This window comes from Apium graveolens, chromosome 1 (genome assembly GCF_009905375.1).
Source record: "Apium graveolens cultivar Ventura chromosome 1, ASM990537v1, whole genome shotgun sequence".
Lineage (NCBI taxonomy): Eukaryota > Viridiplantae > Streptophyta > Magnoliopsida > Apiales > Apiaceae > Apium > Apium graveolens.
This window is the reverse complement of record NC_133647.1, coordinates 165,286,486-165,309,202: the sequence shown is the minus strand read 5'-3', so window position 1 is coordinate 165,309,202 and position 22,717 is coordinate 165,286,486. Positions and strand designations below refer to the sequence as shown.

General features: G+C 34.1%; 2 protein-coding genes across 2 annotated transcripts; one reads left to right on the top strand and one right to left on the bottom strand.

Moving 5' to 3' along the window:
* Positions 1 to 13,263: 13,263 nt before the first annotated feature.
* Positions 13,264 to 15,826, top strand: LOC141710660 (putative F-box/FBD/LRR-repeat protein At4g13965). Its single transcript, XM_074513212.1, has 4 exons — positions 13,264 to 14,128; positions 14,245 to 14,393; positions 14,636 to 14,809; positions 15,797 to 15,826. Exons 1-4 carry the CDS (start codon positions 13,264 to 13,266, stop codon positions 15,824 to 15,826), a joined length of 1,218 nt encoding a protein of 405 aa, XP_074369313.1.
* Positions 15,827 to 18,766: 2,940 nt separating this feature from the next.
* On the bottom strand, positions 18,767 to 19,350 carry LOC141710648 (major strawberry allergen Fra a 1.08-like). Its single transcript, XM_074513205.1, has 2 exons — positions 19,167 to 19,350; positions 18,767 to 19,068 (listed from the first exon to the last, which is right to left on the bottom strand). Exons 1-2 carry the CDS (start codon positions 19,348 to 19,350, stop codon positions 18,767 to 18,769), a joined length of 486 nt encoding a protein of 161 aa, XP_074369306.1.
* Between the last annotated feature and the right edge of the window lie 3,367 nt (positions 19,351 to 22,717).

The following is a 22,717-nucleotide window of genomic DNA, read 5'->3' as shown; positions in this document are numbered from 1 at the left end:
CTAGTAATTTCTTCTCCTGAAAAATTGTCAATTTTGTGATTCATTATTTCTTCTTGACACCTTCTTATCTTTTCCAATAAATCATTTCAGTGGAGCTTTCTGGAATGCGAACTTCAATTTCTAATTTATCGAATTCTTTAACCAAGTCCTCCGAAGATGTTAACAGTTTCAATCTTTCCTTTCGACTCAGTGCATCTACTACCACATTCACTTTGCCTGGATGATAATTGATTGATACTTCGTAACCTTTGATTAGCTCTAGACAACGTCATTGTCGCATGTTAAGTTCTTTCTGCATGAAAATATACTTAAGACTTTTATGATCCGTGTAAATTACACACCTTTCACCATAAAGATAGTGTCTCCAGAGATTCTGTGCAAATACAATTGCTATTATTATAGATCATGCATCGGATATTTCTACTCATGAGGCTTTAGTTGTCTAGAAGTGTATGCGATTACGTTACCATGCTGCATCAAAACACATCCGAGTCCTCGATAAGAAGCATTGCTGTAAATGACAAAATCTCCTTGATCATCAGGTAAAATAAGTACCGGCGCGGTTACAAGTCGATTCTTCAATTCTTGGAAACTCTATTCGCATTTCTCATTCCATTCAAACTTTTCATTCTTCCTGATCAACTTGGTCAATGGCGTAGCTATCTTTGCAAAGTCTTTAACAAATCTTCTTTAATAACCTGCTAATCCCAAAAAAACTTAAGACTTTTGTCAAGTCTTCGGTCTTTCCCAGTTTAAAATAGCTTCAATCTTCGCTGGATCAACTTGAATTCCTTCAACACTGATGATATGTCCTAGAAATTACACTTCCTTCAACCAAAATTTATATTTTGAAAATTTTGCATAAAGTTGTTTCTTTCTCAACGTCTCCAATGTCGTTCTTAGTGCTTTACATGCTCGTCTTTAGTCTTTGAATAGATCAAGACGTCATCAATAAATACTGATAAACTCATCCAGATACTTCTTGAATACTCGATTCGTCAAATCCATAAATGTTGCTGGTGCATTAGTTAGTCCAAACGCCATCACAAGAAATTCGTAATGTTCATATCTCGTTCGAAACGCTGTCTTTGAAATATCTTCTGTTTTTATCTTCAATTGATGATAGCCCGATCTTAAATCAATTTTCAAAAACCATGTCGCTCCTTTCAGTTGATCAAATAAGTCATCGATTCGAGGCAAAGGATATTTATTCTTGATAGTTAACTTGTTCAACTCACAATAATCGATACATAATCGCATGCTACCGTCCTTCTTCTTCACGAACAACATTGGTGTGCCCCATGGGGATACACTGAGCCTTATAATTCCTCTGTCGAGCAGATCCTGCAACTACTTTGCTAATTCTTTCATTTCAACAGGTGCCATTCGATACGGAGCTTTCGAAATTGGTTCAGTCCCTGGTGCCAAATCAATAGTGAATTCGATTTTTTGATCCGGAGGTAATCCTAGCATCTTATAAAGTTTCTTCATCACCCTTTTTGATTCCACTTCCTTTCCTATTTCCGTCATTCATTCTCATAGCTCATTCGAAACCGAACTCTTGACATTAATACTCATTTTGCTATCATATCAAATTAGATATTTATACGAACTTTGATGCTCACAACATCCCATTCTGAAGTAAACATCAATCATATATATTAATACCACTTTCAATATTTAACAACAACTTAAGTATCAATATCAATCAGAAACTGAATTAAAACTGTATCTCACACTTTATCCAAAACAAGAATACTTGACAAATCATTTATTGTATGATTATCAAAATAATTTAGGGACAAGACGTCCTTTGATAAAACTTTGTTGCATATGATAAAATCTCTTTGACTGTCTAATAATAATTATATTGGTGTGATTTTTAATCTCCTTTTTAGTGTGCCTCCCTTCTTCCTTTCCTTCCTTCTCTTTGCTCTATCTTCAATCTTTAATTCTTGAAAACATTCTTCTCACTTGTCCATACAAAGAACTTTTTATTTTTTTATCTATTACAAAGGCATATTCATCCAAGTAAAGTCTCATGCACTTGCAGCAACTTCTAAATTCTACTGGTGTTCATACATTTTCCAAATTCTTCATTGCTGTGATTTCGGATTAGAAAGTCACATCAAAATTTGACTGAATCTAATTGGAATCGATTTCCATCTAACTAACCATTAATTGGTAAAATTAACCAATTAACTTACTTAATTGATCAATTGCACCAAGTGATGACTAGCTAAACGAAATCAAAGACCAATCATATATAATCAGATTGGCTGTAACAATCTCTTTCAAGAACCGAGTTCACAAATTTTTGGAGTATCAACATGAATATCAATAACACATGGAAGTATACTTTCTATCTTCAAAAGTAGGGTAATTTCTAAAAATTTGGGCAACATCTCCTTTATATTACTGACTACCAGTCGGGCTTAAGATTACACCAATAATTAATTAAGCAATCAACAGTGACTTAAACAAACACAATCAACCTTCAAATATACAAATTCACTGCCACCTTCTAAACTTATTATGTCACTACCGCATATAATACTAACCAGTACAACCCGTATTTTAGTTCAACTTAGGATTATAGCGAACAATTTTGATGATACCATGACCTTTCTCATATCTTTTGATTATAACAGTTTATCAATACTGAGTATAATTATAATTTATTCTAGAATTATTCTAGTTCATGTTTCAAATTAAACTCTCTATTTAACAATTCATCCATCCTTGGAAATATACACTTGTTCTTATTAATTAACTTGTTCAACTTCTGATGACCAACACCTGGTCTCGACCAACCCTCTTATAATCTTGCGAATGAGTTCGTTTAGTTTTAAAGCTTCACATCTTAAAAATTGTTGCATTCAAACCACCATACCTTCATCTGCCCTTATGTATTTTCATATTGAACTTTCGTTGCCGACCCAGCTACAAGCATTAATTTTACCACAACTCACTTACTTGAATGTGAAAACCCAATCATTCCTTGACGAACACACTCAAAGTTTATTCGTAACTAGCATTTCTTCGATCTTGAATCTTCATGACAAATATCTCCCACATGATTGAGGTATACTTCATTTTCATAACGTGTTAATCGATTATCTGGTTATTATTAAGGATTTCTTTGTTCGCCTCCGTTGTCCAATTGATCATTTTCCCCATCTGATACATGCAGCTTTACTTTCTTGTTTCCCTAGTTAATTTACCTCATATGATTTTCTAATTACTCCAATTGACGCCAAAATCTCATACTTGCAACGTATCATGTATGTAGATCCCCACCTTTGATTTGATGTCCTCGTAATTATCTATTATCGGCATAGTGATTCTTCTCTGCACGTAAATGTCCACCATCCATCGGCTTGCAATTGTCCATACTTATTACGTAACTTTATCTTGCTACACGGGTTCATTTTTTCTTCCTTTTTACAACATTCAAAGGATAGACCTTACACAAGAAGGAATTTGTGTATATGAATCTGATTAGAAACTTTTTGTAAGGAATAAGAGTACAAAGAAACAATCAGAAAGATTCATGAATAAACAAATTAGGGGTGAGGAAGAAAGAATGAATAATGATTTATATAGGAATGAGACAACCATATTAGTACTCAAGATGGCCAGTCTGTCATACCATATGGCACACAACACATGATTAGGTGGATTCAATAATCACCTTATAAAGCTGATCATGAAAGAAGTTCATACTATACTATACTGCATCTATCTACATATAATACACAGGGTACAACACTCTACTGTCATCTGAAATCAAAATTTGGGTGGCACACGGCTCAACTCCTGCTGAGGAAACTGGCATTCCCAGGTACAGGTGCATAAATAGCCAACAGTGCGGGAAATAAGACAGGCTGCTCTGGAGGTGCAAACATAGGTGGCTCTGGCTGAAACTATGGAATCTCTGGCTGTGGCGCTGGAATTTGTGGCTCTAACTCCTCCCACTAGGGAATGCAACCATATCAGGAATAGCAAACATCGGAAATTCTAATGGCGGAAAATCAGGTACCTCGGGCTCAAAATAAGGAAAATAATCAACAAGGTCAGGTACCTCTGGTGGAGGGGGTACTGACAACTGCTCTGGTGTGGGTCCTTGTGGAAATGGGGGTGGTGGTGGTAATGGTGAAAATGTCTGAAATGATGCTGGTGCTACCACTGAGTCTGAAGCTATCCGCTCCGAGGATGATGCTGAAGAAGCCATTTAATCTAATAACCATAACACAAGAAAATTAAATCACAACCCTAGAACTCACAAACTACAAGTCTAATAAATAAACAACCCTGATATCATTACTCCTATCTCATATGATCTCCCTATCTTATCTTAACTCTAATGTTCTTGTTTTCAAGGGCCAAAACCTAAGCTCCGTTACCAACTATAACACCCTCCAAATCCGGGGTACAGATTTGGGGCATTACTAACACTAACTACTCACTAAACCTGTACAAGCAAGATATAAATAAAATAATTACCCCGAACTACTACGACTCATGATCTTTTCAAGGTTGAGGATTGAAAACAAGAACGACAAACCAACTTTATTACAAACTAGTTTAAACAATCTTTCTCAAGAACTATCTTTATTTCAAAACATTATTCTATTCACATTTTAAACTAAACATCTTTTATTCAAACTACCACTATTACTTATCCTACTACACCTGATCTGGAAACTCAAAGCTTTCTTCTGGGATAGGGACAAATACCTTTGGTATAAGGGGGTCCTGCTTCTTGACTCGCTTCTTGACTACTCGGGTTCTGAGACATTTCATTCTCTACCTTAACTGAAAAACAAGGTGAACAACAATAAAAGGGGGTGAGCCAAAATTGCTCAACAAGCCTGTAACAATATATATATATATATATATATATATATATATATATATATATATATATATTGTGTAAAGAGAGAAGAATAAATAAACTGATAATCTACTGGTTTGAACAACCATCTGTTTCTACAAAAAATAATAATTTTCCATTAGTAGTGAGTGCCAAATGAATGAGACTGGAAATAAGAACTAACTATGCACTATAACCTACTGATCATTCCTTTTCTTATAAGAAAAAATTTCAGAAGTTAATCTTTCACATGTTAAAGTTTGATCTCTATAACTAATGAACATGGTTTTAAGATACCTTCTCAACTCATTAATATCATCAGTATGAAAGGCATAAGTAGTTTGAGGTACCTTTAACTCAGCAGCATCAGAACTGCTATCAGCATTTGCCATTATTGCATAGTTCACCTCACTTTCAGAATCTGAAGTGTCTGTCCAGCTTTTCTTCTTTGTGATATGAGCCTTGCCTTTGTCACTCCTCACTTTCTTCCAATCAGGAGATATGTGGCATTTCTCACCACATTTGTAGCATTTGACATTTATATAATCTCCTCTGTCAGATTTTCCTCCTTTGCCTTTAGATTTTCTGAAACTCTTCTTATCAGAACTTGAACCTTTCCTGGAAAACTTCTTTCCTTTTCTGAATTTCCTGTATGGAATCCTTGTGATTCCTTTCACCATAAGAGCACACAGCTTCATCATCTCTTCATCAGGATCCATCTCAGGTAAGCTTTCAGTTTCAGAGTCATCATCAGTATCAGAACATGATGATTCAGTATCAGACTTTGTGATGAGAGCTTTTCCCTTGCCTTTCCTTGAGGTAGCTGCTTTGGGGGATTCCTCCTCAGCCTTAAGAGCAACTATCCTTGACTTTCTTCCTTTTCTCTTGTTTCTTTGTTCCATCTCAAGTTTATGAGTCTTGAGCATCCCATAAATTTCAGCAAAAGTTGTTTCTTTAAGATTATAGTTGTCTCTTATAGTGGTGGCCTTCAAATCCCAACTTTCAGGAAGTGCTAACAGGAATTTAAAATTTGAATCCTCAAGATCATATTCCTTGTCAACTAGTGACAAATCATTCAAGAGTTTGGAAAATTTGTCATATAAACCAGTTAATGACTCATCAGGCTTTGAGTCAAAGTGCTCATACTCTTGAGTGAGTATAGTCTTCATGTTCTTCTTAATTGAATTGGTTCCCTGGAATCTTGTCTCCAAAGCATCCCATATATCCTTTGCAGTCTTGTAGTTGATTACCCTGTTTGACATTATATTATCAATAGCACTATGCAGCAAGTGTCGTACCTTAGCATCCTTAGCAATTGATGAGATATCTTCAGAAGTGTAATCACTCTTATCCTTTGGTACAAACTTTGTTGGTTCAGCTGCTACTACAACAGAGAGTTTGATTGGCTTGTGTGGTCCTTTATTGATTCTGTCAAGGTATTCTGGATCAGTAGCTTCCAGAAACATAGACATCCTCACCTTCCATATGGAATATTCAGATGGTTTCAGTATGGGAACTCTAATTGTCTCATATCAACTATGGATTTGAGTCTTTGGAGGTTCTTCAGTTTTGGTGGGCTTGGTTAGAGTTTGTTCTTTTTCAGACATGATTGTTTTCGGATCTTAAACTGTTTGTGTGTTAACAGATCTGCTCTGATACCACTTGTTAGGTCACACACACTATAGAAGGGGGTTGAATACAGTGTTTATCACAATCAAATCGAATTAAAGAACACAAGTAACAGAAAACAAGCTTTATTAAACTTTGTTACAATATGGAACTGTCCTGTCTGAGTGATGAACAAATTATCACGAGAGCTGCTAGGGTTACAATAAATAATAACTTCGATTATGATAACACATATAGTGTAAACCCTATGTATGTGTTTATATACTACACAGTTACAAGATAATCAATAATTGATATCGAATATGATTCTGTATCCTAAAATATATCAACTAGTTATCTTTAGTTCCAAGTATTCTATACTTCATAGAATTTTTTCTTCATGCATATTTCTTCTTGCGTTTGTCTTGATCTTCTTTCCCTACAATCAGCCGCCTTCCTTATCTGAAAGTCTCCTTAAGTCCTGATATTATCTTCTGATAAATATTTCCTGATAACTTAAGTTCTGACAACTTTAAGTTTTGACATCAGTATAAATGCTGATTTCCAGTTAAGTACTGATTTGTCCTATTAAGTAAGATCTGAAAACTAAACAGAAATCATATTACACATGACATTATCAAATATATCTAACAGTATAAGAAAAGCCTAAACTGCTATTTGGTCTATAATTTAGGTTAAAACGCCAAATAAATAACCATTTTGATCTCTTTTTAAACCCATGGTAGAAAGTAGTTCCGGGGAGAGAGAGAAATCCCGAGAGGGAGGAAGAAACGAGAGAAAAGAGAGAAAGAAGGGAGGGGCTCGGGAAAAAAAATAAGAAGAAGGAGGTGGGGTGATTATATATTACCATGGGAGGGTAATATAGTAATTAGGTTATTCTATATTTTGATTCTCTTTTTATCCTTAAAAGAAAATAGAGCTGATCTGTAAATACTTCTCTCGGAAAGATGAATTTGATTTGAATAAAAAATTTTAACAGGTAGATCTCGAAATTAGCTTTCCAACCATTACTCATAATAAGATTTTGAGCATACGGTTGATTTTATATGATATTTACAAATTTGTGCTAATAATAACACTTTATCACATAAAAATCAATTTAAAATGCAACGATGACCAAATAAATCCGTCCATCATTTTTAAAAAGTCTATAGATTTATTACGAAGATATCAGAACAAATCTCATGCAGTTATCTTACTCAGATGATTTTATAAAAATGCGCGAAGGTTAAATAAACCTTTATTTAAATTAAACAATTCACTTAAATTCATAAAAATGTCACATATCACAAATTCATGCACACAGACAAGCAAACACACATATACGATCACGTAACGACTCAGGTCTGATCATAGAATTTGTCCTTCTTTAATCTTTATCCTTTTCTACGCGTACCGGGTCACGTTCAGCCTGACGGCCCGACGCTCAGCGTTTCAATTAAGCTTCTCATTATCATTATCGAAGGACACGTCACTTAGGACGAAATACTTTATTTAAACATTCATTTCACTCAATCACACATAATTCATATTTTATATTCTTTAACTCCTTATTAGGACGGGTTCCGTTCTACCTGACGGCCCGACAACACAGCTTAACTCCTAAGCTGACTCTTTAAATGGGAACGCTTTTATTTACGCTCCTATATTCTAATATACAGAAAAGACAATTAATCAGCACTTAGTCACATAATTATAATCACATCACATAAAACATACTTTATTGACTTAATTACGTCGCAAAATTCTCAGTCGTCACATGAGCAGCATCAGGATACCCAATTCCAGCAACTTTTGATCTAGCAACTATATACCTCGGCACTCTAACCTGATTATGTCGTTTTAAGTAATCGTGTGACCAATTAAACTTTTCTTTTACATTGAAAGTGCACCAAGATGAAGAAGCATAGTTTACAACGAGAATGATTTTATTGACGCTCCTATATTCTAATATACAGAAAAGACAATTAATCAGCACTTAGTCACATAATTATAATCACATCACATAAAACATACTTTATTGACTTAATTACGTCACAAAATTATCAGCCGTCACATGAGCAACATCAGGATACCCAATTCCAACAACTTTTGATCTAGCAACAATATACCTCGACACTCTAACCTGATTATGTCATTTTAAGTAATCGTGTGACCAATTAAACTTTTCTTTTGCATTAAAAATGCACCAAGATGAAGAAGCATAGTTTGCCCTGCAGGGTGAATGGCCAACTAGAGGACCATCTGCCGAGAAGAAACATATTAAAGTAAGGAGAGAAGAATTACTAAAACAGACAATAGCCATTTTCAATATTCACCCTGCAAAATGGAACATTGCGGCCAACCTGACCTAAGTGAAGGCTGACAATTAATTTGTGAAATTAACAGGCATAGCAAGTATCTTACACAAATACTTGGAATCAGGATGGGGAAGTTTGGGAGATTCTCCAGCAATCTGTTTAAATGTAGAAGATGGCCTCGTTGAGGAACAATGTGGCCTTTTATCCTTTACAAAGCAATTTACCTTGTGTTCCTTATTGTCAACCTTTGAGTGACCGATCTCCTTATGTCCTCTAGCTGCTGTGAGGGTAGCAGCTTTTTGAACCACTTTATTTTCCAGAACTGGATGAGCAAGCTCTAATTTGTCATCCACCTTGCTCCTACTTCGGGCACACTCAAAGGTTAACAGGGAACTTGCTTTCAATGTTTCTAACGTCTTTCCATTTTTAGAAGCAGAACGAGAGGACATGAATGTATTATTCAACTTACTATCAACCTTTGAATAACCAATCACCCCATATGAGGATAGGATAACTAGCTTTTAATGTTTCTAGTTTCTTCTTATTCTCCAAAGTAGAAGGTGAGAATGGGATACTATTATTCACCTTGTTACTGTCACCTGTCCTATGGCTCACAAAGAGTCACATATAAGAAGCAGCTAAGAAAAAATAATTTACAAAACTACTCTTTTATTACCCTTAGATTTTTAGTTGGCGGTTTGGTGTAAAGAGCTCCACGAACACAAAAAAATACATGGCATTCCACAAAGTTTACAATTACCGTAAAAGGGTGCAAGTGCAATAGGCCCACAAGGAAAATCAGTTACGATGAAGTCAAAATATAGTTTCTTTAATAACTTTTTAATCTATCATAAAGATAGAAACATCACTTAAGTTCATGTTGCTTATAATTAAAGGATGCTGCATTGAAGTTACTCACCATGCAGAAAACCATTTATTCTCAATTCCTTCCTCTCGGATCACCGTTGTTACTTCTCTCATGATTTTTTGAATCATATTTTCTTTTCATTGTGACCATTGCATTACCATCAGAATTTCTATTATTCCCCACACCCACCTTATCCGGATATCCAGAACAAATTTGACCAGTAAGATTAATTTTCATAACCACAAGATCTTCTGTAGTTTTATCATCATCTCTGATTCTCTTGCCTAATCCCACCAAAAATTTAAGGTCACTAGTCTCATCACTTTGTGTATGGAGAAGAAACATATTAAAGTAAAGAGAGAAGAATTACTAAAACAGACAATAGCCATTTTCAATATACACCCTGCAAAATGGAATGTTGCGGTAAACCTGACCTAAGTGAAGACTTAAACTTAATTTGTGAAATTAACAGGAAATTTACTTACAATTGGTAATAACTCAGAGATAATAATTGGCAATTTTCCGCTTTATTTTAGAATTATACCATTTGCAAAAGGAACTAGAGAAAAGATAATAGATAATGGCAACATATATCAGGGCATGGTTAAATGAAGACAATTGTTTCACCACCAATTGGATATTTTAAAATAGTTATTAAAAGATATGCTTGAACAATATTAATAGAATGACAGATAATTTGTAGACAGTGTTACATACTAGTTGCAGAAAGAGTGCACATGTCTCCAATTAATTCTCGAACTTTAAAAACTGTAATTGATTGCCCAATAAGTTTTTCTTGGCACTGCGACAGGAGCTCCACAGCTTTCAACCAACTTATCCAAAAGCTCATTCTTTTTATCACCAGTTAAAACTTGAAGAAACATCTCAACATCGGAAGCAGAGCAAGGTAAGTGTTCCAAACCTACGTATCCAATGAAATTATCGTAGGACTGATTTATTTATAGTTGGTTTTTTAATTAATAAGATCAAGAACGGATGAGCATTATTATTAATTGAAGAGCCAATATATAAAACTTTCACTATTATTAATTGAAGAGCCAAGATGTAAAAGTTTCACTACCAACACTGAATAAATTACTATTAATTCACAATCTAATTAAGCTACTTTGTTGAACATGTTACTCAGAAGCTGTTGGTCATCCTAATTTTATAATTGAATGATTCCTTCCATTATAATTATATATATATAAAATGTTAAGCGAGATGTAAGGCTGATCCAAATTAAACCTTAATTAACACCCGGTTTAGTAAAAACATACAAAAAGAAACTTAAATTAAACCCTAACTAAGACATATCTAACAATAATCGAACACCCATTTATGGAAAAGATTTGTAGAAAACTATATACCTTTCGAGCTTTACTCTTCTTTGAGCTCTAATCTCCTCTAGGTTTAAATATCCTGCTCCAAGCTTTGGTTTTTCGATTATGCCTATATTTGTGTGTGTCTGAGTTTGTGTATCGAGGGATTTGAGTGTCTGCCATATAAAGTTAGTGTTTTAGGTGTTTTATTATTGTATTATTTTTATTTCATAAGGCGGGAATTTTTTTTTAACAAGTCCACTTGAAATTTTCAGAAAACCCGCCTAGATTTTGGACCCAAATTTTTAATCTATTGCAACGGTTATGTAATACATTGCAATAACATGTATTTTGTAATAACCTCATAATTTTGTTGATTCAGTTATAACATTTTTAAAACCCCTTTCAATAGACATGAAATTATTTTTCAATAATAATATTTTTTAATGATTTTTAAAAATCTGGTTGCGAAAGCTAAAATATGATATAGTGAATATAACCATTACATAAGTAAAAATTTCACTTTTTATGACTATTTATAGCCATGACATGTTGCAATATCCGAATAAAATCACATAAATAAGATATAAAAAGAATGAGAACATAGAAGACTGTATATTAGACAAAAAACTCTGCGAAATATATCATTACCAGCAATACTTCTGCGAGAAACAGTGCAGCAAATTTTACAAACACCTCAATTTGAAAAAGATATTGTGGCTGCTATAAATATTTTCTCGACTGCCCAATACAGCCCGAGACCTAAGTTCCCCAGCTAAAACTTCAGCTTCTTAAATTAGATAAACAGCTGAGGAACGAAGCACCACAGATAGGCTTAAATATTTTTTCTTGACTGTAATAAAGTACGAGGGCTAGATTCCTCTTGTTCTATGGGGGAAGGCTTAAAAATCTATAGCAATTGATTAATCTGGATAACCAATTCAAGCCAGACTCGAAAGTTGAAATTGAACGTTGCTCAACTTAATTCAACACAGTAGGAACACATCTGCATGAACAATATAAACACAATATCTATGAAAATTATTAGAAAATATGCACATAATATCGAAAAAACATAATCAATATAATATGAAGAGAAAGTGACATCTCAAAATTTATGGTTGTAGAAGGTGACTCTATCTATATCCCCTTTTCAATTATGATGATTATATTGTAGTTATCTATATAAATCCTGCAAAATTCAGTTATGATTATCCTCAATTCTGTGTATGTAGGTCAGTGTGATTGTAGCTCACCCCTCAGCACACAATAACACACATATACTTGGGGGTGGTTATGTATTTGTAATTGTTTTTGGAAAAAAGCAGAAAATGCTAAACTATGTAGCGTTATTGTAATGGCCAAAATGTTACAATATAGCGTGTGGTAAAATGATATTTTGGGCCTTATTTTACAATAGTAACATTTTGGACCTTTTTACTCAAATGGTGACATTAAAGACAGGTTTATAACAAATGATCTAAAATCAATTAATAAAGGGGGAAGAAAAGATGTACTACTAGAATTTTTTTTAATATAAAAAGTGAATTATGAGAATGGGAAAAGATGAGATAATCTGCAATCGAAATTTTTTAAGGTGTAATTATATGTACCTTATCAAAAAATGAAAATTGAAGAATAGTAGATCGGCTAATTTCCTTTTCTTTTGGACAGCTCAACCACACATAAAAAAGGTGCAAAAATAATCTCGTATAACAAGTTGAGTTATTTCGGATTTAAAATTATTCAAAATCTAAATATAATATCGTGGATTATAGAAATCCAAAAAAATATTTATAAAATCGATTGAATAAATCCACGGGACATCGTCTCCTATTTTTTTTATATGTACATTATAAAAAAAGTTGAAGAAGAGGCTAATTTCCTTTGCTTTTGGACAGCTCAACAAGTGTACAGTATTGCTACATACATCATATTAAAAAAATTGTAAAAATATTCTCAACTAACAGGTTGGGTTTTTTAATCCGTAAAAGTCATATTAATACTTGTAAATTTTTTAAAATCTAAATTAAGTGTCATGTTTTAAAAAATAAATTCAATATGTATTGAATAATTTCGGATTTAAAATTATTTGAAATCTAAATTAAATATCCTCGATTATTATAATCCAAAAGAAATCCTTATAAAGACGATTGAATAACCCCCTGGTTTATGCCGCTTTTTGACACCCTGAACTCCTGAAGCATAAACTCTCCTCAGAAGATAATCTTAATCCAACACAAAAATCAACGGATTGGGTCAATAGAAATGAACCAGAGGCCGAAGATAGCAAAGCACGATGAAGGGGACAGGCTCAGCAGCTTACCTGACGATATACTTCATCAGATTCTCTCATTTCTTGGCACTCGACAAGCAGTTCAAACTAGCGTTCTCTCGAAACGATGGAGGCATGTATGGACAACTACCTCTTCCCTCACTTTTGATTGGTATGACCAACTTTTCCCATACACACATTCTGGTATCATCAAATTTATGGAACATGTTTTGTCCAATCGAAACCATGAAACTCCTGTTTCTTGTTTCAAGTTGTTTGCGGTTTATCGGTTTCCGCCAAGTTTCTTGAGAAGGTTGATTAGGTACCCAATTGACCATAATGTTGTGGAGGTTGATATTGATTTAGAGTTTCATCGTTACCAGCCGTTTAATTTGTCTACATTTAGTTCTAACACCACACAGAGACTAAAGTTAAGGGCGCCTGTTGATTTCGGTGATTCATCAGGATCAGATCGTGTATGGGTGTTACCCGTTTTGAAAACTTTGCATTTGATATGCCCTCCCCATATCTACAACTACAAGTTACCTGTTTCTTGTCTGATATGCTTGCCTGCTTTAACAACTCTGTGTCTTGATGGTGTCCAGTTGCCCGAGTCGTTGTCATCTATGAGCTTGCCTGCGCTGACAACTCTCAGTTTGAAAAGGTGCAATTTGCCCCAAGAAGTTTGGGATTTTCCAGATTTATTAAATTTAGAACTGGATGATGTACCTTTACCTCAGAATATCACTCATTTCTTCTCTGCACTTGTTAGTGTGCGGGATGTCAAGTTATATTTCACAACAAGGTTCATACCCTATTTCACTATATCTTGTCCTCAATTAGCGTGCCTAAAGATCGGTACCAGATTAATTGTACCCTCTCATTGTAATTGTCAGATTGTGGTCGTGGCACCAAAACTCTGCGACCTATGTTGTATTGGTATCTTTCAGGTCAAATTAGATGTTGATGAGCAGGAAAATGTATCTATAAAACTATGGGATACAAACCAGTACGCAATAAGGCGACTTGGGAAAATAAGAGTGTAGCTTATCGTCATTTCATAAATATGTTATCGAAATTGAGTAGTGCCAAGATCCTTACTCTCGACTCTGCTATCATTCAGGTAATTATATATTTAACTTTTTTCTTGTTTCCTCAGCAAAATGTAAACTTAAACTATTATCTGGTGAACAGTAGTTTAAGTTTATAAATTTGTAAGGCTTCCCGAAAAATCAAATATTCCTGTAATAAAGAATGCCCATGGTACCTGTTATCTTAATCTATTGCATGCTGAGATTTAGTTTTAAACTGCATTTGGCTTTCAGATTGCTTTATTTTAAATATCTGAGCTCTAATATATTTTAGGAATTTTTTGTGGAAGCTGTCTTTTATCGTGAATACACGCCTTCTCCGTTCAGAAAGTTGAAGTATGTGAAGCTATCACCGGGATATAAAGAAACTTTTATAATGCCTGTTAAATTCAAAACGTACTTACTTGGTGGCAATCCTGGAGCAACTATTGTCAAAGCATTGCCTCAGGTATGCAACAAGGAATGCAAGCATCAAATAGTGGATCTTGTAGTAAGATACAACATCCAATATTAAATTATGAATATTTTTATTTGAAATTAGTTTTAAATTTTCATACAACAAGGAATGCAAGCATCAAATAGTGGATCTTGGGGCACTGATTAATTTATTTCGGTGGGAGGCATATATAGCATTATTTTGTTTTTGTGAAGTATATAGTAACTGCATAACCTAGGGCACAATTAGGTTTGAGATTGAATTATTCGCGCACACATAGCTTTGAAAAATGTTTTACAGATTTATGCTCATCGATAACCATATACTAATAAAGTGTAGATCAGTGACTGCTAGAAAGGTGGAATCAAAAAATTACTCCATTTTACATTTAACATCATGAAGTCCGAATCTTAAGAAGTGTCCACTTTAATTATGAAGCAAGCACATTCACCCGATGAGTATTTTAATCTTACGAGTTAGAACTACGTTCATCAATGACCAGAAGAATCATATGACATTAATGTAGCTTCCACTAGACTGCTTTAGAACGTCAAAATTTTAACTTCTTTGGATTCTTCTTCACACATACATTTATTATTTCTTTCAATTTTCTAATTTGGTTAATTTCTATTGTCTTGTCCTGGAAATTTAGAAGGTAGTACCAGAAACATTGACAGCACAGTCACAGCGGGTGGTATATATTTTTCTTGTTAAGTAATAGCTGCATGATGTTATCTGTTCTTATGCACTCTAATTTGTGTAACTTGGAATTCCAGCATTTCTCTGAGAGAAACATTCTTTAGTCTTGACACTCCCAAAGGAATTGCCTAATTTAAAACATTTATTTCTGTTTTGCAACTGCTGAGTTAGAAATAGAAGAAATATGTAAAGATATATATCTTGAATTTGACCCTTAATAAGGACGAGAGTAAAAGGTTATCTGTACTTGATGTTCCTTTATGTATTTTTGAAATGTTTTGTGATTTCTGATATATGTAGATGTTGCTTGTTTCAGACAGTAGCGGCTAGCAGGTAGCAACAGTGCCAGAGTCTACACTTCGCTACTTATGGTATACTGAATTATCTTTTGTTAATTTGTTCCCTTTAGTTTTTCCTTAATGTTTTAGACTGTGTTTCAGCTAGTACTTGATGTGTGATTTTATTTTTCGTTCATAAAAATATGCTGGTATGATCTGCTCGGCATGATCATTTTTGGTAAATGCAATGAACATTCTTTCTTTTTGTTGCTAAGCAAAATATACTAAAACTCAAAGAAAAAGCATAAGAAAGAGAAATTAGACTAAGAAATTCAGAAATCTAAACTTAAGAGTATAAGATCTTGTTCGGAACTTCCTCTAACAGCTTAAGGTTTTAGAGCGACATGTTACTTACATGGTATCGGAGCTCGGTCTAGGGGAGGGACTCGGGTTCGATCCTAGCTACCGCCCCAATTTATTGGAATCATTGTTATTTGTATTGGTATTAGTATTGGGTATATTTTGTTGTCAAATTGTAGGATTGAGTGGGACTATTGAAGAGTATCAGAGCCTTCACTATTAATCTATCTATGAAAGGGCTTAAAACTAAAAAAATTGTTCCTGATAGCCAGTTTTACTAGACCGGGGATGGAGTGCACATAATTATTGGAACGACCATGTTTTCTACCGTTAGGCTCTTTCCAGAGAAAATAAATCAAAGTTGCAATGAAATGAACTTAGATGCAATTTGCTTCAGTAAACATAATGTGTCATACTAAATCAAGATTGGATTCAGGGTTATTATTATTTCACTAAATCAAGTGGTAACGCTCTGGAGTTTCTTTTAATATCGTAGAATGCATTTAATTATTTATGGATAAATGTGCAAACAATTGCATCTGTTCATATTTGAATAATATTAATTTGGAACATAAATTTTCCTTTATCAGGTGCAAGTCCGGTGGATACATTCGCATTTCAAGGAGACTTTTTGGAAGATACAATGGGGAGTTGGAATTTATTTATTACAATTTTTACTTCAATGATTAACTGTAGTTTGTTGTGTATTCAAGTATTTTTAAAAGTTTGTAAACTCCGTACTAGTGTCTTCTGTTACATTTGTATGGTATACCGTATATGGGACTTTACATCCGTGACCTTACAAATTAAAGTCTGCTAGTTTATTTTTGATTCCTTTATTCTAAATATCTGATTGTGTGAGATTATTTCGGGTAATTTTGTGTGGTGTATGACACAAGGCACGAGCCACTTGAGTTCCTAATAATGATAGGTCGATCTTTTCCTTGAGATTATTTTTGATTCCTTATTCTAAATAGGTCGACCTTTTAATATTGCTGATACCCACCAGATTGGGTTTGGGTTCAAATTTCCTAATTTATTTCAAGTCGGGGTTTGGTTCGGGCAAGACCAAAGAGAAGTTCAGGCAGAGTCAACCCGACACAAATCCCACATTGAACATTGCCACCCATACAAGGCAATACGGAGGGAATCCAATATTCAATATTCTTGACTCATATTTCTAAAAGTATTGTTAGGGATGTAATATTTTTTGAAAGATAAAGGTAATATTTACTAAAGGAGAAACAAGCACAAAAAAATCAAAAATCAAGCCGGCAGGCTAAAGGTAATCTAGTGAAAAAGCTAACTAGCTAACGAGTGGGGTGTTGCTTTATTAACACAATTATTTCGATGAAAAGATATTGCCTTCACTACAAGAAAACAAGGCTAAATACAACCGCGTAAATACGACCGAAGTCAAATTCAACCGATTTTAGTTAAAATTAAGGGTGCGGCTAAATACAACCGAAAATGGTCGTATAAAACACCGGTGGTATTTAGCGCGGTCGTATTTAGTCATAAATTCGACCGCTGGTAGTTAAATTTAGCCGTGCTCGTAAATTCGACCGAATGTTGGTTGAATTTACCCTTACCAAAAAAACGGTCGTATTTAGTTAAATACGACCGTTCCCGGTCGTATTTAATTAAATGTGACCGTTTTTCTGCCGGTCGTATTTAGCCGTTTTTTTTGTAGTGCTTAAACATAGGCATAAGATGAAATACATCTTGAAGAACCATTACAAATGATGAATGATCCAAATCTTTATTGTTTATGGTCTCGCTAACCCGAAGGCAATCCATCATTACTTATACGAATGAAAACATATATTAATTTTTACAACCCATCAAGATTATGTATTAATTTACAATTTTCAATAAAATAAAAAGTCGTATGAATATTAAAAAGAGACATCACATAATTCTAAACTATTAAAATAATGAATGCGAAGAAAATACTAAAAAATCATTTGTTGATTAATTTATTTTAAATTTTGAAATATTATTATCATGACATTCGACATATTCATTTTATCAAAAAATTAAAGTTTTAATACTTAATTTATTTAAAAGTTTGACTCTTATCTAACAAGGATGTGATGTGGGCGAGTACTCGAGTTCTTGATTTTTCCAAGAGTGATCAAAAGTTTGGGACGTGTGCGTGAGTTTAACTTTCAAAAATAAAGTTCGACTCTTTTAAAATATTTAGTCCAAAATTAATTAATAAAATGGGAAGAAAAGAAAAACTCCTATATTTTATTTTATTATAAAAGGTGAATTATGAGAACAAGAAAAGATGAGATAACCGGAATGTATCTGCAATCGACAACTTTTACCGTGAAACTCTATGTACATCATCAAAGAAAGAAAGTTGAAAAAGAATATATCTGCTAATTTCCCTTGCTTTTGGACAGCTCAGCAAAGTGTTAATAAACAATACAAAGCCACATTAGACAAACCATAAACATGGTAGCGTGTTCATTAGTACTACAGTTCATCATTTTAAGAGAATACCTGGGGCTGGAATACATATTCTACTGATTTTTTTTAGTCTATCTGGGGCTCTAGCCTCTCTTTGTGCCCCGGGTATTTCGCCCTGCACCGGAAGGGAACATTTCAATTGCTTAAAGCCATGCTACACATAGGCATCATTTATTTCATCCTCCTTTAGCTCAAAATTGTTCTTGTACATTCCCATTACCTTCTTTTTCCCATCATTTATTTCATCCTCCTTTAGCTCAAAATTGTTCTTGGCATAAACTTCGGTCGTCATTTTGCAGATGGTTCCCCCAGCACATGAAGCTTCAAACTTTACCTCGTACGATATTTTGTCAATCTTGTCCATCATTCCCTCTCCTTCAATCAAAGTGTAGTTATACACATAATTTTCTTCATTGAGGTCGTCGATCTGGTGCTTTAAGTACCTAATTTTGCTTCCTGCGAGCAGGAAAACAGGTCTGTCAATATATGCTTTCAAAATAAAAGCAAATAAATAGAGGTACATGTTACATGTATATAGGCTAGAGTCATCTTGCCTTCAGCAAAGTTGATCTGTTTAATGCTTCCTGCTCCCCCATCTCCTTTCAGGAGTTCAATACTCTTAACAGCATGTGGTAATAGTTTTGGAATTAAATTGTGGGAGTCAACTATTGAAGCCTTGAATATTCTCGCGGGAGCAACCGCAGATGTGAGCTCATCTGTAAATGTAAAGATACCCATGAGATCTTAATTACGTAAGAATATAGATCAAAATCAAAAGCTTTATGTTGTATGAGAAACTGTGTCTGATTACAGAGATTAGATGACAGAGGTATATATCTATAGTAATTTAAGAATCGGAGATCTTGTTTGCTTAATTTAACAACTATGAATATATTTGATTCTGTTTCGGTGAAATTCGTTGAATTGTCCAGTATGCAAGGACTGCAAGCATTGCACTACAGGTTGTGAAAAGGTATCAGTTGCCCACTTGCCACAAACAACTAACATATAAAGGACAAGAAAGTAAAAAATTAAGAAACTTCAGATAACATGCAAATTAAAAGTGTGTGGCCAATTACTAAAATGTTGGTACGAAAACACGCGGGTAGAGAAAATGGCTTCTGGCTACACAGTATCTTCAAGGGTATTAAAAACCATTTAAGTGTCATCTAATAGGAGGGACTGCCAGCACCTCCAAAGATGCCAAACCTTGCAGGAAGTAGAATCATATTAAGCATGAGCAATATTGTTGCATTATAAATCCCTACAACTAGCTACCGTTACTCAGAAACTGAATCCAAAGCTAGAATATCTCAGCATAGTACTCGTCTCACTAATCGAGAGTTCAAAATACACACAGCAAACCTTATAAATGGAATAATAAACGTACCAACATAAATATGGATGGTATTATTGGTATAGCACTTGATCATTGAGAAATTGCATACCGTCGAGGGAATTATGATTCTGCAGTAACATCAAAACTGGTCAATTATGATTCTGCAGTAACATCGAAACTGGTCACGAACTTCCGAATGTAAAAAGCACACAGCGCAGGGAAATGCTAGAGATCAGCCTTTTAGCAGAAAACAGAGTCCATACACTCGCCTCAGAAGAGCAATGTCACGATGGAAGCAAACACAGGCTATAATTACTGAAAAACAAACAAACAAACGAAATGCCTTCCTTGCATTACATTTACGACCATCTCTCTAACACATTTCATCGAAAACCTATACTGCACAGACTACTTTTCTGGATTTGTTGTGTATGTCTCTTGAAGTCCCCTTTTTTACCAGATAAATTTTTGTAGTTGAGAATGTATCAGTGATAAAAACCGAAATGGAATTTTTCATTTTAATTTGAAAATCATATTTGCACATGACCTGATCTCATATTATTATTAAACAAATTACTATCATCAAAATACGTATTATCATAATTAATCCAAGTCAAACAAAAATCGGCATTTTTTTATAAAATGTCTAAAAAATTTGAGAAATATTTACATTTCTTGTCTTGCTTTTTTTAGTTACTTGTTATATTTATTTCATTACGTTTGGATAGAAGAATGTATGTATAAAGTTACGTCATTATTTTGAAACCTTGTATAAATATAGGAAAAAAAAGTTATCGGCAGTTTACAAGTATGCTTCTAGGACTTGTTAATGCCAAGGTACTTTATGCAATATCAGTTCTTATTGGGGTTGCTTCTCCATTTACTAAATTTAATAGTGTGAAGCTAACTCAGGGATGCGAAGAATGAAGTAAATCTAGCGCCTTTGGAACTACTTACTTGAACACTCTCCGAGAGGCACACAGGGGTAGGGGCGGCGACCCTGAAGTTTATTGGACCTTTGGAAAAATCATTTTTTGGGGCCCTAAATTATGTATACAAAGAATATTTTATATTCATATATAAAAAGGAATATGAGAAGCCACGATTGTCAAGAAATCTTCCCAGGTAATTTTTCGAGTACATTATTCTTTTCAAAAATTATTTTCTGTTTGGTAGACGTGAATGGAATGGAATGGGTGAAATCAGAGCAAATTAACAGCAATTGAAGGGAAAATTTAGAAAAAATGAGTTGGTGCAAACTTGATATGATAAGAAGTGTGAAAAAATTGGATGTAGTAAGGAATGTAGCATTCCATCTCATACTTAAGTAGAAACAAAGATCAGGTGAGCACTTGGAAATGCGAATTGACGTGACACAGATAATTAAGTTGTGTATCATACAACTTTTTTTTATGTGATACATATCTACTAAATGCGTATTTTGTTTAACCGGTCATTTTTTGCCTCAATTAAAATATTTAATTTTGTAAGATTATTATAAAATAGGGCTAATATATAACGGTTGCGAGTTGGGACATAGTCAATTCTATAAGATTATTATTAAATAGGGCTAATATATAAAGGTTGCGAGTTGGGACGTAGTCAGAAAGTACTTGGGTCTTCAAAATAGGGGAAACTTGAGTGAGCGATAATTAGGGCTAGGGGAAATTGGAAACAGAGGTGGATTTGATTACTTAAGTGGGTTCCCGGCGATGGAAAAAGTTAAGATTCTTGGAGGCGAACAAGACAAAATCAGCAGGTTACCAGATGAAGTAATTCACGAAATCCTGTCACTTATCGAAACAAGCAGTTCAAACCGGCATTCTCTCGCAACGATTAATTGGTTTGGCAACGGCAATAATCATAATTTTGTTCGCCATTTTTTCTCTAACTGAAACCATCAATCCCATATCTAGAAGTTGAAGTCATATATATTGAGAAATAAACCTCCTATGCGTTTAGTTGAAAAGTTTCTTAAGTATGCTATCTCGCAGAATATTCAATGCTTACATTTATATCTCTTATGTGGTCATAGTCCTTATAAGTTAACCACCTTCAGCTCTAAATTTTCTTTGAAAACTCTCCACTGAAAGTTCTACGGTTTTTAATGCCCAGAAGTTATCTGCTTTCTGTTTAGCATGCGTACCTGGATTGTAAACTCAGAGTATTTATGGTTGAGATTTATTAATCTCTCCATTTTCTTTTAGTTTTTTAAATTTAACAACTCTTCATTTATATGACTGTAAACTGCCCAAAATAAATTGGGATTTCTCAGCTCTGTTAAGTCTATATCTCCGTGACGTAATACTTCTCAATAATATGAGTGACATGACCCCACACTTCTCAATCTACAAAACACGACAAGAAAAACGGCTAAATACAACTGGTTTAAAACCGGTTGTATTTAGCTAAATTCAACCGTTTTCGGTTGTATTTAGCTAAATACGACCGGTTTTTAGACCGGTTGTATTTGCTCGAGTAATATTTAGTAAACCGGTTGTATTTAGTACTAAATACGACCGACTAAATACAACCGGCTAAATACAACCGCTTAAATACAACCGGCTAAATACAACCGTTTCCGGTCAAATTTAATTTTTCGGATAAAATTCGAATGTCCCGCCCAAACAATTAAATTTTATGACAAAATTCAAAAGGCCCGCCCAGTTATTCAATTCAACAGTATCTGGTCGAAAATAGGATTCTAAATACTACCGAATACGATTGTATTTACGCACATAAATTTCAAAAAAAAACTAGCCGGAA

Coding starts and splice junctions, on each gene's coding strand:
- LOC141710660 (XM_074513212.1), top strand. CDS start 13,264: ATGAACCAGAGGCCGAAGATAGCAAAGCACGATGAAGGGGACAGGCTC. Junction 14,129..14,244: donor ATTAGCGTGCCTAAAGATCG/GTACCAGATTAA, acceptor GTTGATGAGCAG/GAAAATGTATCTATAAAACT. Junction 14,810..15,796: donor TTGTCAAAGCATTGCCTCAG/GTATGCAACAAG, acceptor TGATATATGTAG/ATGTTGCTTGTTTCAGACAG.
- LOC141710648 (XM_074513205.1), bottom strand. CDS start 19,350: ATGGGTATCTTTACATTTACAGATGAGCTCACATCTGCGGTTGCTCCC. Junction 19,069..19,166: donor ACAGATCAACTTTGCTGAAG/GCAAGATGACTC, acceptor TCCTGCTCGCAG/GAAGCAAAATTAGGTACTTA.